At 39.8% G+C, this 16,301-nt stretch overlaps 1 protein-coding gene across 1 annotated transcript; it reads right to left on the reverse strand.

Annotated features, from left to right (window-relative positions):
* Positions 1 to 12,026: 12,026 nt before the first annotated feature.
* LOC140361894 (homeobox protein Hox-A13a) lies at positions 12,027 to 14,328 on the reverse strand. Its single transcript, XM_072447794.1, has 2 exons — positions 13,601 to 14,328; positions 12,027 to 12,853 (listed from the first exon to the last, which is right to left on the reverse strand). The coding sequence occupies exons 1-2, from the start codon at positions 14,244 to 14,246 to the stop codon at positions 12,606 to 12,608; spliced, it is 894 nt and encodes a 297-aa protein (XP_072303895.1). The 5' UTR covers positions 14,247 to 14,328; the 3' UTR covers positions 12,027 to 12,605.
* Between the last annotated feature and the right edge of the window lie 1,973 nt (positions 14,329 to 16,301).

Below are 16,301 nucleotides of genomic sequence, written 5' to 3' on the forward strand. Positions count from 1 at the left end.
ACTATTATGACATTTGGCACGTGTTTTGCACCAGTATTTAGTCAGATTTTTTCATATCCCTGTCGCTTATGGCTGTTTGCGTAGTGGTGCATAACACAACCAGAAGCCAGATAATGTTACGCCGTGTATGAACATCCTAGGTTTTATTTACACATTAAATATAAATACAACTACAGTAATGTTTTAGTGACGTCATTTAGCAAATACAACACTGTCCGCAAAGTTATTACATGTTATATAGAGTGTTTTGAGACGCATGGGGCTTGAGTTATTTGATTTGATAAACATGTCACCGCGCAAATTCCCTGGCTCTGCGTTTAGTGGGCCACCACGGAGCTTGTTGCGCCTAGACGCTGCAACTTGACTCTAATGTGCTGTGAATGAGGGTGAACTGAGCCGGGATTAAGCTCTTCTGTGCCTGGAAGTGGCCCCACACTGCTGCCAAAGCATGGCTGTCCCACCAGCCGCGGAGTCCGTGCAGGCCGGAGGCACATCACGCGTGAAACTTTAGCTCAAAACATCACACCAACTGTTGTGTATCAAAAACCCCTGCCCCTGCTATTCCCCTTGGTTTCATTTGGACGGGGGACACCAAACAACAAGTCTCTTTTTGTGCGCGCACGCCCCGCCTCTAGCTCTTTCCACACACGAATTCTAGAGTTGTGCTTTTGGGGCTGTAATTGAGCAGTGGAGGAAAAAACACCAAAGGCAGTCCTTGAAGCGCAGACTTGCTGGTTTTATAGCCGCCATAGTGTTCTTCTGCTGTGGGCCAATTCCCCCCTGCTCCTGCCTCGTCTTCTCCCCTCAGGGCCAGACAGACACCACAAAACTGACCATGCGTGATGCAAGAGAATCACCACCTACGTGAAGTCAAAGTCAGCAGCTGAGGACTTTCAGACAGCTCATGCCAAGACTGAGGTAAGACTTTATTGTTGTTGATTTATTCTTTCACTTTTAATGCATGTCGCGTTGGTGATGCACGTTACATTCAAATCAATGGCACCAAATGAACTTTTTAAATAATGTTGAAGTCATTGACCGTGTTCCTGAAGTCAAACCGTGCGCTTTGGATGGTAGTTTGGGCCTCAAAGCCAAATGCTTGCGTCTGTACGGTCGACTTCAAGTTCGGGGGAAGGGTAAAAACGAGTGGTGGTCCTCCTGCACTGTGCCCCGGATGGACTTCCTCGCTAATTGCTGTTGCATTGACGCAGGCTGCAGGCGCTGCACCATCTGCGCGCAGGGAATAAACCCCAGACATTATATGCTGTGCTGCTTTGAATGCCTAATGAACTTCAACTTCCTGATTCTGAAATATATACTCGCGCACAGGTGTCTTGTAATGGCTAATGTGGGATATTTGCATCAGGATTTGTCTGTGGGGCTTGATTTGGCGTCATTGTTGCAACACCGTGCGATGCAAACGGATTCTGAGAGGAAACACTTAAGAGTTAATTTGCAAAACAAGCCCTTGATGTTGTGTTTAAACTGGATCTTATGTTCTTAGACGCATTTGCACACTTTGCACTTCTAGCAGAGTAAGATGCAAATGAGAATGCAAACACTGTTTAGGACCGAGATTAAATAAATAAATAATGTGTTGTTTCTCTTCTTCAGAGTGAATAAGGAATAATCAGCGTCTGCAAAGATTCAGCACCACATTTAATTATTCACATTTCACTCGGTTACAGCGTGCATTTAACGAAATTGCAATACTAATAGGTTTTCCTTCACGTAGCATTGTTTTTTAATCATTACAGGACGTGAAACACAAATATTGCCTAGGTTTTTTCCAAGTATTTCCGGGAGAAGGTTGAAAGGGTTAAATATACTTTGCACACTTCATTTTTTCAGAAAATAGTGTAGTTTTTAATATAGTTTTTTTCTAGTGAAATAAAAGAGTTTATTTGGCAAAATCAGATCCGTTTTGAAATGTTTTCATAAAGTTCTTTTTAATTCTATTTCTTGAATTCTTCTTGACATATTATGAACAGTGTAGTTGAGGGGATTTGATATCATATTTATTTTATCATATAACTTAGATTTGGCTTTTGAAAACATTATTAGACAGAAACAAATGTAAACCCTCAATATTTCTTTCAAATTGCACTTATCTGTTTTGCAAATCTACCCTTCATGAATAATTAGTTGTTACGAAACACAATAATAGATACAATTTCAAAACATAATCAGAACATTTACAAGGTTTTATGTATTTATATCATCACGTTGTAGCTTATTTCAGCAACAAACATTGTACTTCCGGAAATGGTGAACACAAAAGCTCCTGGCGTCATTTACGCCGCATCACACTGACTAAGAAGAGTTTACATGTATTTTATTAAAGCTTATGGCCTGTACCACGATGTGCAATCAAACCATAGGCCAATTAAACCCAATGGGACATTTTACAAAGAGAACTTTCATGGGGGAATGTTTGGTCACGCCTCATATGTGCTGCAAACCTGCGGTGCACGGTTTAATTTAAAAGCAGCCATTTTGGAAACATAACACAGGCGCGACTTTTGGTTTAATCTAAAGTGCGCATGACAGGTCACACTACTCATTCCACCAATACATGGTTAACATATAATTTATACTGAAGATGTTTCTAACCATGTGATAATAAAGGGCCAAAACGTGTGTAATGTTCAGTTTTAATTATTCCAATGTATAATTAGGCTATATTTCACTCGACTTACTTTACTCAACTTTTTTCCACAAACAGATCACTTGTCTGATGTAAAACTACCATAAATAATTACCACTTATTCTATTAAATCTAGTCAAAAGTCAAAATATAAAAAAAATAACACATCATGGACCGCGAAGAACTGCGCAAGTGGCATTGAACGCCAGACGCACCGCATAGGAACCATCCCAAACCACTTTAGATGTTTTTTGGACGCGTTTCTCACCTAAAAACGCCCTGTATTCTGCCCTGGGGCCAGCCTGTTTTTGTCTGGTCACTTATTGCCCAATAGTACTGTCTGAGTATGTGCCATAAACCGCGCTAGACAACAAGTAAACAGTGTTTTGGTGGAAGAGGAGGGGGTGCTTTGCCATCGCCACGTCAGGTATAGTGCAGAGTCCGGGGCCGTAAATGGACACTTCCTGTGTAGTGTAAGTGTTTGGTACAATCAAAAGACAGTGCTTTGTACAGCAACAGCAGGTTTTGTCACTTTGGTTTGGTTTTATGGAGGAAAGTACAGCAGAAAGGACACACCTGCATCTCCTTGCCACCGCCGACACGCCACTGACAACATCAAGTGTCCAAAAAGGAGAAAATTGTGCTAAAAATAAACTCGTTTGCCTCTAAATTGGTCGATATAGTAGAAATGTAAGGTCGTTTATGGCACTTTCTGTGAATCTGACACTGAAAGTTTACAATACATTATAAGCAGGGTATTACTATACATAGAATAGAAGTTTAGTGACATAAGAGGTGGGCTGTATATACCTCGAGTGTTTATTTAGGTTTAATTATCAGATAAATGTGAAAATATCTGCAAAATTGACTCACAAAAGTGCACATCACCTTATATTTTTATTTTAATTACATAAAACGTTTAATCAGTTACTTTTGTAGCATTTTTCACACTAAAAATATATACTTGATATTGAAATTTTGTACATCTTCACCACAAATGTCACAATATTATCCACATGTTAATATATTGTATACATGTGCATGTCAGTGCGTTTACTTTTTAAGGATCCTCAACACATGACGTCACAGGTGATGCCGGCTCCCCATACACATTATTATATTATTCATTTTATTTTATATTCTGTTTATAATCACTTAACTTTCCTGTGAGATCATTTGTTGAGGTCCCTAAAGAAAAAAATGTGAATGTGCAATGTCCAACCAGCAACACGGTCATTTTCCAAACTAAAGTTTCTTTACGTCTGCACTATTATCTTATAGTTTAGTTTTGGATTTGGGTTCGATTTCAAATATATAACTTTCATGAAATGGTATGCTAATACAAATCAATTAATGGCTTGAAATGTACTCTTTTTCTGGCAGTGCGTTCAAAAGTCAAATCTATTTTTGTTCGATATACATATACTTCCATCCCTTTCCTCAAACTGTAATTAATAATATGTGTAGAATATGAACTAAAACAGAAAACAACTTATTGTCTGAAAACAGCTCTTCATTTCTACAATTCAGATTTGAGATGGCAATGCGATTGATGTTAAATGTTTATTTTGAGGACAGAAACCTTTGTATAAGATCCATTATTACTTGTTTTACATTGACAAAACGCAGATCCATACGACGTTGGTATGAATCATAAAGTTTCCACACGAAGCTACTATCTTGTGTTTATGAATGAGTAAGGAAAGAACCCGATCTTCTTTTTGAGTACACTCCATATAAGGATCTGTGTCACTCGAGCTTCTAAAATTAAACACTTCTACTGAAAAGATATAACAGCACATTTTCTCTAATGTATTAACAGACAAATATATGTGAAGCTTTTGTCTCCAACATCGTGGCATTCTCATTCGCGTTTGTGACTATTGCATTTCTGTGCTGAGGGGAATTAAGTCAGACTATGATATGATGGTGTGTTTATAAGTATTTCACCCACGCGGGTTATTGTGTTTATGTTGGAGCTGCCGTGCGTAAAAGCCGCATCTGGATATTTCGCGTTATTTGCGCACAAACCGAATGTCAGACTTTACCAAAGCGGCACAAAGTCCAGCTTTAAAATAAACAGCTGCTGACCAAGTGTTTACTCGTTCTGTGGCCAAATATGAGTAACATCCAAAATAGACACATAACTATCTTGGATTGTGTTTTGTGATCGTAATTTGAAGGTCCCATGTGAAGCGTTTCCTTGTTTTTATTTTATTTTTATGGATGGTTTGTGTTTGCATTATTTTTACACATAGGAAGAGATTTTTTACACCAATGATCCAATTTCCAAAAATGGGAATGTACGGCCTTTTATATGTATGTGTATATGTATATATGTATATATATATATATATATATATATATATATATATATATATATATATATATATATATATATATATATATATATATATATATATGTATGTACGTGAGCTATTTTTGATCAAAATATTGAACTTGAAAAAAAGAACTAATGTTTTGAATCAGGGATAAACCTGAGAAGGAGTGTTGTGTGAGTGTTGTGTGAGTACACGTGAGTGTTGTGTGAGTACACGTGTGTCCAAAATATAGATTTTGGGTGAGAACAACAAACTATAGATTTTGGACACAGCTGCTGAATTGAAGGGGGGAAAATATAAAAATCAAAAAAGGTCTGATACAGAAAACAGCATTGCCCAGTACTGTCTATTTGGGAGGAACTAGTCACACATTTTATGATAGATATTTCAAAAGACAAAAATCTAACAACAGAGTGCCTTGGATTTCTGTCTTTAGAGACATTTAACAAAAATGTTGCTATTCATTTTACCTAAATAACTAGAGCTTTCTCTTGTGAATAACTATTGTTATTTGTGTTGTCCGCATCACAAAAAGTACCTTTCTAACCAAGTTTAGAAGATCAAAAGTATTGAACTTGAATCCAACCGTAAGACCAACATTGCGACTTGAACACTTGAGGCAGCAGCAGCTTCAGAAACAGAAGAGTCAAAACGTCCAAATGAATCTCCGAGTTGTGAGAGCTCATTGTGGCCGCTGTGTCTTCATGTGTCCACAGGTGACGAACATGGCTCTGAGCAACTCCACGGTCAACGGGACCCGCCTGGACACGGCCCACCGCGGGGAATCCTGGGAAACAATGCACCATGGAGCAAACTATCCAACACAATAGACTTCAGGGCAATAAGGACGACAAAAGGCTGGATTCTGCTCAGAGAAGACTGCTGCGTGGAGACGGACGGGATTCAACAGTCCATTGTCTTTGATGTCTGTTGGACACTGATAAAGACAGTGGAAACTTTCGTAAGACTTTATTATTTATTTGTGCGTAAATGTGATCGATTTGGTTTATTTCAGACGGCCTTCTTTACGCACATGCAGAGTATTTGATCTCAATTGTGTTTTGTTTTCATGGACGCATTTATGAAGAATTGGAAAATGATATGAATGTGACTTAAATACACAATAATATATATGCATTATATCTGTTGCACATATATGTTTATACTATTGCAGAATGCGTGGGGGAAATGGCTCTGATACGTTTGAATTGCGCGTAACTTTGCTGTAGTTTTTCCTTATTTATTTCAGGAGTCGTCTTCTCATGTCAGTGTTTTATTTTTCAGCTATGTTTGAATGATTAAAATATGCAACATAATTCAAATCTTTCTGTGCGTAAATCCCTTATTTACATTGTACTAGAGGTGTTTTTCTTATCGCGTGGAATGTGAACGCAACCGCAAAGGACAATCCAAATATTATCCCCAAGGAAAAAAATATGTATAATATTGCTTTTAAATAGGCTGTATTTGTGTCATAACGTGATTTTTTCAGTCACGTTCAGTCCAAAATAGGGCAGAATTGACAAACGCGTCCCTGAGAATAGTTGGAAAGCATAAAACTACAATAAACAAGGCCTCTGAGGTTCAACGTGTCCGTTTGTAAGTCGGCTTCACGTTTCCGTGGTGGCTCATATAAAGTCTGGATGAATTCACTCAATGAAAATATTAAAAGGCATAATTATTGTTTTAAAAAAGCTTCTTAAAGGCTGATCTGAGAACGGCTGTTGCATTTGAAAATGGCAGGTATTTATTTATTTATTTATTTGCGTGAGCCTCTTTTGTTATATTATCCATTTTTTCTGCATTCAAGCCAGATCAAGCAACATAATGCACAAAAGTATACTTCATCTGAGTTGTACCTTGGCGCCTGGGACATAAAATGGCGCAGCGCGGTGCGGGAGACGGCCTTTTGCGTAATGTCGGTCAAGTGCTTCTGTCTCAAGGCTGAGCTTGTCCTTGACGCTTCACTTTGGTTCTTCCTTTGGACACAGAGCAGCTCAAAAACAGAACAGTGCTTTAAACGAACACTGAACAGGTGAAATGGAGCTGGAGCTGTGCTTTTTACGCACGGGCAAAGTATAAAAGGACATTTCAACTGACACTTGCACAACACACAATGTAAAAACTAAATCCCACATAGATTAGACCATAACTGAGCCAGGACACCACCAGGATCAAACCAATTCTACATCGGGACTAAACTATACTCAAACCAGGACCAATACGAACACATAGGCCTGTTTAGTGATCACGGCAGCAGACCTTCATTCATTTAATATAAAGTAATGTCATTTTTTCACCTAAATCTCCTGCATGGGCCTTAATTGAATATGTAATAGACACATGCTAAAAATAGGGGAGATATTATGCTAAATCAACTTCAATATTCATAAAATCCCTGTTCTCACCCGTCTTTCCTACCCACATTCCTTACATAGTTAAGTTTATTTTTGTTATTTTGTTTAAAATGAGTCACACATGAAGAATTATGAAATGTCACGCAGCCATAAAATCAAAAAGAAGTAAATGCCAATCTCCTGTTGGCTGTGGGCAAATGCCACTATGAAGAGGCGGGGCTTATCAGCTCTGCAGTTTTGAACATGAACAACATGAAGTCAATTGACCTGTTTCAATCCATCTAAATCAATATTTCTGATGAACAAAATGTAAAACGGGGGGTCCTTTTGTCGAACTTAGCTCAATGTGTAGCCGCAATGTCTGTGTCCAACCGTGAATCTTTACGTTTCTGTGAGAAATTCTGATGTTTCAGTAATTATTTTCCACTGGTAGACACACACCATTTGATTATTACACCTTTTGAAGTAAACATATATATACAAAAATGCTTAAAAGGTGCAAACGACCCCAGGCTTCTTGAATTCCATGCAGCACCAAATGTCATTGAAGCAGTGGACCAGAACAGGCTGCAATACCTCCTTTGTCCGTAGTGTGGCAGCACAGATCAAGTCTTCCGCAGCAGCAGCAGGAGCCGCTCCTGCAGTTGGGGCTCAGCCAATCAGCTCCCCGTGTTGGAGAGGGCTGCGGCTGCGCGGTGGGTGTGCGCGTAGAGCACTGGGAGGCGGGACTTTGGGATTGCTTTGGTTTCGAATGGGCCAATGAGAACGTGTCAAAGCTAAAACCCGCCTGTGATTTTGGACTTAAAGGGTTTCTGCTGTTGCATTTGGATTTTCTTATACTTTTGTCATAGTAGAGTTTAGAAGTATAAGTGTTGCTGAAATTTAATCATTAGTAAAAGGTTGTACTGTAAAAAAAAATGTTGTCAGTGCAACTTTCTTATTTTGATGATTTTACAACTGATACGTTGTAAATGTAAATGGGTGTTTATGTTGTAAATGTGAATATAATAAAACACTGATGCATATTTCACACTTATTTCTAACTTATTATTTTTCTTTTACTATTTTATATGTTTTACATACAGGACATAGCCTATTGCTAAAAACAAAGACAATCATGAATAAAGCAGATATAATTTATTATATCTGCTTTATTATATCTGATAATTATAATATATATATATATATATATATATATATATATATATTATATTATAATATATATATATATTATATTATATATTATATATATATATATATATATATATATATATATATATATATATGTATGTACATATATATATATATATATATATATATATATATATATATATATAAGCAGGTATAATAAATTATATCTGCTTTATTTATGATTGCGTTTGTGTGTGTATATATATATATATATATATATATATATATATATATATATATATATATATATATATATATATATATTCTTTTTTCTTTACTTTCTTTGGCAGTCCCACATCTGTTTTTGATCTTGGAGCGTTGCGTCAGCCGTACGTGCCCCTCGCTCTTGCGTCACAGAGGGCGTGGGAAAATGGCTGCTGCAGCGTTAGCTCAAAGCTAACACCATAGCTCACTGCTCACACGGACTTCCACAGTCGTGTCCACGCTTTCGTTTTGTGTGGTCTAAGGACGCTGAACACTTAACAATAGTTTTTCGCTAAACCTGATAAAATAAAATTACTTTGGCACCATTCCATAAATAATACACTTACACGTTTATGATAAGAATGAGAATTAAGTTTAAAAATTAAAATCCCAACGCATCAGTGGGATCACTTCAGACAGTTAGACAACGTAATTAGATTGGAGATTATATCGTTATATCCGTGTTGTTTTGCTCATGAATCATATACTGATGGCGCCAAAGTAAATAAAAGGCCCGTCACAGAAAAACACAGGGTCATGAAGAATTATTACAAACTTAACAATTGCAATACTCGACACATATAACTCATTGTGTGTGGCATGTGTCAGAGCTACACGTAACATGATGATACAGCCTAAATGAATGAGGGCTCAAATAAATAGGGTACAACAATTCCACGTATTTCTCACTTCTCTGTTGAGTGTATTTGGTAGAAATTACAATTACAAATAATTTGGCCTTTCTGTGGCTTTCGGAGTACTGGAAATAGCACCGTCACCATAATAATCAAATAAATCCTTGGATATATCAAAAGGAGACCAATTGAACGTGTTTGGAGTAACATATGTCATATTTTGAAAGATAATATCACCCGTAGGCCTATACACCTCAAGGACGTGCATAATAGTCACACTGACGCGTGTGTTTTGCTCCAAGGCCTTTTTACGCACTAATACTGATTAAAATATGGCTATATTTCCATAATTTATAATAATACAAATTATTCTGTATTTAGTATCATATTTGAACACATCTCCGTGACAGTGGAAGGTGGAACAATATTAATAAATACATGTAGTAACGTCATTGCCATTGCTCCCACGAATGACCTACATGTTTGAAAAGCACGGGGAATGAAGACTTGAGTGTGAATTAAGGATAGTTTCATTTTAAAAAGGGGTTTGTAACAGTGTCAAAATATTCTAATTGAGTTTATTAGATCAATTTAATAACGCACATGACTTGAATCATCATCATAATCATAATGTTTGTTTTACATTTTTTTGTAAAAGCTTCACATATAGGAATATAATATCAGGATACTGATCTAAATATTAGAGACATGGAAATGTGACACAGAAAGTTTTTGGATTTTATACTTTTATAAAGGGCTATTATATAAATAACAATTGCCATATTGCGAGATAAATATGGATTCTGAATTCCAGTCCATTGTTGTTCAATCAGGTTAACATATAATTACTCTTTTGTGTATTTTGAGTATAGACTCAAAATTATACCACAACGCACTGAAAATAAAGCGTGGATTAGACGCAACCCAAACCATAGAGTTTCACCTCTTAGATTGTGAGTTTTATACATATTGTAATCATATTGTAGCACCAGGGATATGACAGAACCATTACGCACTACAGAACCAGTACACCCAATAGAACCATAATCACTGAGCACAGAACCATGACGCACTGAGCACAGAACCATGACGCACTGAGCACAGAACCATATGCACTGAGCACAGAACCATGACGCACTGAGCACAGAACCATGACGCACTGAGCACAGAACCATATGCACTGAGCACAGAACCATGACGCACTGAGCACAGAACCATATGCACTGAGCACAGAACCATATGCACTGAGCACAGAACCATGACGCACTGAGCACAGAACCATGACGCACTGAGCACAGAACCATATGCACTGAGCACAGAACCATGACGCACTGAGCACAGAACCATATGCACTGAGCACAGAACCATATGCACTGAGCACAGAACCATGACGCACTGAGCACAGAACCATATGCACTGAGCACAGAACCATATGCACTGAGCACAGAACCATATGCACTGAGCACAGAACCATGAGCACAGAACCATACGCACTGAGCACAGAACCATGAACCATAAGCACTGAGCACAGAACCATGAGCACAGAACCATGAACCATATGCACTGAGCACAGAACCATACGCACTGAGCACAGAACCATGAACCATACGCACTGAGCACAGAACCATGAACCATAAGCACTGAGCACAGAACCATGAACCATACGCACTGAGCACAGAACCATGAACCATACGCACTGAGCACAGAACCATGAACCATAAGCACTGAGCACAGAACCATGAACCATATGCACTGAGCACAGAACCATACGCACTGAGCACAGAACCATGAACCATACGCACTGAGCACAGAACCATGAACCATACGCACTAAGCACAGAACCATGAACCATACGCACTGAGCACAGAACCATGAACCATAAGCACTGAGCACAGAACCATACGCACTGCAAACATTGTTCCTGGGCCTTAATATTTGACTTGGGCGCTTTACAGTTTTAATACAATATTTTAATTTAAAATTCAACCTTATATACACTACACAATATTATTACTATTTTTTTACATAAAATTAATACAAAATCTCTGAATCTGTGATTGCTGAAAAAATACCTGGCGCGTTTTGCATTGGACGCACTGAGATTTCATAAGACATAAAAAGGTGAATAATAATTAATATTCAGACGTAATATTACATTTGTGGCGGATAATTAAACAATGGTCTTTAACTTATTGACCACAACATTTTCAACGCTTTCAACATTAACAATTTTATTTTTAATTTTTGTTGCGTCACCTGCTTTCTTCAAACTGGCCACAAGATGGCACCCCACGCTCACTATTCAACTTGGTGTCGTCTTTCATCAATTATAGGCTTTGTCCAGGCAGCACAGGACGAGACCATTCTCTGGACAATAGGCTACATCAGAGTAAGGATCACCTTAACACGACCTAATGAACACTTACATTTATGTCATTTTTATGTCATTTTTACACAAAAGCTCTGGAACTTGAGTGTTTAAAAAGCGCAGGTCTTTACGCACACACTTCATAATATGGCCTAATTATTATTATATATCTTCAAACTGCATGTATGTGTTATCAAAAGTTGTTCAAGGTTAGAATTAAAATGTAATCTCGTACTGGAGTCATGTGATAAATGTCTCGTGTCAATCATAACTTGGGTCAAATTCAACCAAGGCCATATTTTATTGGGACGGACTTTAACACCAACATGTTTTACTCACACAACAATAACCCGGATTTCATGCCGGAATTTTTATGTACAAGCATCTGCAAGCGCACAAAATATGAAAGCTAAGATGAAGACACATCCAGGCAGGCCTGGCGTGATCTTTTAAAGCCTATTATAAGAATTGCACCACATTTTGAATGAATGACTGAACGAAGAGCATTGGGTTTATATGATAAACGTCATACAAGCTATATGCGAATAAAAGGAAGCCACGGAGGATTAATATTTAACATTCTCAAGGTCCAAATCCTTAAAAGGTCATTTCCTGTGGCTCGTTTATCGTCCTCTCGTTAAAAGTGGGAGATAATGGTGTAGTTCGGTGGCGCACACCTTTGGCGAACTCGGGACAGTTTTCAAGCCTCGAGAGTGACAACCAAAGACATAAAGTCACACGTTTGTCTGAATCCTCAACACCACGAGCGGCTCAGGCCAGTTTCAAACACCGAAATGATGCGTCTCATGTAATATTCAGTCAGAAATCCACCAGGCCACAAAGTCCAGCGCACAGAGGGAACTAGCTGATGGTTTTTACTTTGTTGACCACTTTCTTCTCCTTTACGCGTCTGTTCTGGAACCAGATGGTCACCTGGCGCTCGGACAGGTTGGTCTGCGCGGATATCCGTCTCCGTTTGTCCTTCGTGATAAATTTATTGGCGGCGTATTCGCGCTCCAGCTCCTTCAGTTGCACTTTGGTGTAGGGCACGCGCTTCTTCCTCCCTCGCCGGTACGAGCCGGAGTCCCCGCCGACGTGAGACACCGCGTCTGGGGCAAAGAGACAGCTGTCAGTACAGACTCAACAAGTGCCCTGCAGCACTCACTAAATGTGGAGAAACTATAGTCTCCACACAGCGGGGCCAAATAGTACAATTGTTGTTTCATTTTAAATACAAATAATAATAACAATAATTCTGCAAATAATTAAAATAAACATGAATGACTTACTATGTGTGATATTTGTATCTCTCTCTATCGTAAATATAGTTAATGACCATTTACAAAGGCACAGTTTTAAGAATGAAGTTGTGGTTTTGTGTGATTTTGAGAATACTTTTAAAACCCAATAATCTAGATATTTAAATTTAACAGTGAGCCTTGCGTCTGAGAAAACTCAGAATAAAAGCATGGATTTGTCCTTGGTGATACAATTTGAAATTAACAAATTGATCATGAGGTATTTTACATAAGATATGCCGTGTGTATGGTGAGAAATGTTATACAATAACTAACAACATATTTGACATAATATCAATCCAAGGCAGTGGCCGTGGTCGTCACAAAGATGACGCTGACTCGTGAGAATAGGCCTAATTTACTGAAGTTTATAAAACAATCAAGATAAATGTAGAAGTTAGACAATAGTGTAGGCCTAATGTGTGTATGCTGTGAGTGAGTCTGTGTGGACGCGGCGGCAGCAGCAGCAGCAGCAGCAGCAGCAGCAGCAGCAGCAGCAGCTCCACGGTAACACTGCACATAAAGGACGTGATAACCCCACAGGTGAACCGGGCCTACCGGGGATAGACGACTTCCACATGTGCCCGGGCTGCGGCTGCTCCTTGGCGCAGTAGACCTGTCCGTTCCAGCCGTTCAGGGCCCACGGTTGGTAGCTGTCCATGGGCAGCAGCGGCTCGTGCCTGGCCTCGCTCGGTGCGCTGATTGTGGGTACCACCGGTACATCCAAGTAACTGGGCACAGGCTGGTAGGGTCCGGAGGTGTACGTGGGGTAAAAAGCGAACTCCTTTCGAGAGGGAAAGTCCTCTCCGGGTGCAGAAGAATCCACGTATTTGTCCGTGTAGGCGGAAGGCGGCTGCGCGCCGCACGCCTTTATGCTGCTGTGATGCGACATTCTGCACGGGTAGTAGCTGCTACCGAAGTACCCATACGGCAGAGACGCACTGGAGGAGTTCTGAGCCGCGGAACACGGGCTACACTGCTTCACCGGTTCCCCCATGCCTGACGTGGGCACGTCACTGGACGTGTACGCCGAGCTGGGAGCCAGGGACGCGGGGTGAGCCATCAGATTCCTGCACTGATTCGCAGTAAAGTTGCCTCCAGAAAAACCCTCCATGTTCTTGCTCACTTCATCCGCGGCGTTTTCGTAGAGGAACATGAGGGACGGGTCGAGCCAGCGCGGACCGAGCAGCAGTGACGTTGTCATAGCACGGCGTCCCGCATCGGCGCTTCTGGCTCTTTTTTAAAAAGCCCTCAGACTGAAAACAGCACATAGGGCTTCTCAGGGAGTAGAGCTGCTCTGACGTGTGCCAAACAGCTCAGCGAGAGCTGTGATAGGCTAAGACATGGCCACGTGACCAGGGCTATGCAAAGAGGACATAAACAGCACATATCATTAAGTGAAGGAAAATGCGGTAAGCAGAAAGGTGACCGTATGTAGGTTATTACACGAATACTCTTATTTCACCAAAGGACACGATAGTTATGGGAATAAATGTGCACGTGCACACGGAGCATTATTATCAGGATGGCATGATTATTTGTTGATTACCAAAATGAACAACTGATTCATGTTACCAGAGCACACCAGTGCTTTGTCCTATTCAGCTTTGTGCGTTTATAATGCTCTGTGAACGTGGCCACTGTGGCAACACACAACCGGGGACTGAAGCTACACAAGGCGTTTCAGTGACATCACATGTGCACATCTCCTTTACACACATTGCCATCAATATTCCACATAAACAGTATCTTACATGAGGTGGTATTACACTGCGCCGCTTTAGCCTTCAGTTTGACGCATTGACGCCGCACACAATCCGCACTCACTCATCAACAATCATATGATCACATTTGGTTATGTTCTGCTTTCTTTGGACAACGTTTAGTTATTTTGGCACCAGTCTCCATGTAAGTCATTGTTTAAAAGGCCTGCGCGTGGCCAGATGCATATAATGTGCAATGATCTTTATAAAACAAATAATCCATTGGTTCCATTTCCTCACATTTGCACATTATGCAAAGAGCGCGCGCTCCCGGCCGCCTGCCCGTCCTGTCCCCCTCTGCACGGTGCGCGCCTGCCTGCTCCGGCTCTGACACAGGAGGTAGACACGGCTGGAGGCCAAGGTCAAGTTGAAAGTTGCTGTCTAGCCACGCTGGCCGTCGGGCTATTGAGCCTTTGAAGGAGCGTCTGTGCGGCTGAAAGGAGCGGAAGGAGGGTGAGAATTCCTGTCCCAATGAAAGCCACTGCAGGACATTAACTTTTACGTCCATTTTTTGTTTTCCGATTCTCACTAGAAGCACCGGTCTGCGCCGCGTCACTCTGGGTGGTTTGTAAAAGGCAGAAAGAAATGGAAGAAAAAGAGGAACCTTGTTGTTGTGTGCGTTTTATTTGCAGATCTCCAAGAGGTGTTTTTGGCAAAGACCTGTGAAGAAGATGTGGAAAAAAGAGGACAGAATAAACATGTCCCGGGACTGTCTGCTCTGCTGCTGTTAACGAGTGCACGCACATACAGCCTCATATTCTTTAAGGAAAATCAGCTAAGACTGAACAAAATCTACTTCTATTCACTGATCTGGGTTGTGGATCAATTATCTGTTTATTTCGTTTGTATAAATGCGTCTAAGTTTAAAAATCCATCGTATAGATTTGTCCAAATACAATATATAGCCATTTAAATGTGAATTTGTTGCATCTTAAAACGACGTTGTTTGTTTAATACAAAGCCCCAAACACACATCGCTGAGCCTTTGCTTATCCGTCTTCCAATAATGTGTAAAAATTGGATAATGTGATAATCCATTCATAAAAAAATATGGCCCAACCGGAAAAAAATCCAATTGTTTAATTTAATTTAAGAAATCTTGACACAATGTAAAAAATACTATTGCATTTTAATTAAACATGGGAAGATATTTGATTGTTTGTTAGAACGTTTACTGAGATAGTACATTGTGAAATGCATGGAGAGTTGCAGTGCGTATGAATGGAAGGTGGATGTTTTTTCTCGACACAGTTCTTATTATTGTCATGCACACTGAATCATAGGCAAACACACAAGTAGGAAAACGTTTTTTTTTAATACAACCGTGTTCTCTGATTGCACGTGTGTGACGCAGACATGTTTGGTGTGAATTGTGGGCGATAGAGAAATGTTTCCAGGCGCTTCGTAAAATCTGTGTTGCGCTTTGGTTTGGATGAAACCCAGGAGCCAAATGCGTGAGCCTCGTCTGTTATTCACCGTTTACAGTAACGCGGAGC

Source organism: Eucyclogobius newberryi, unplaced genomic scaffold (genome assembly GCF_026437365.1).
Source record: "Eucyclogobius newberryi isolate DKJ021-1_F unplaced genomic scaffold, fEucNew1.0.hap1 SCAF_16, whole genome shotgun sequence".
NCBI classification, from domain to species: domain Eukaryota; kingdom Metazoa; phylum Chordata; class Actinopteri; order Gobiiformes; family Gobiidae; genus Eucyclogobius; species Eucyclogobius newberryi.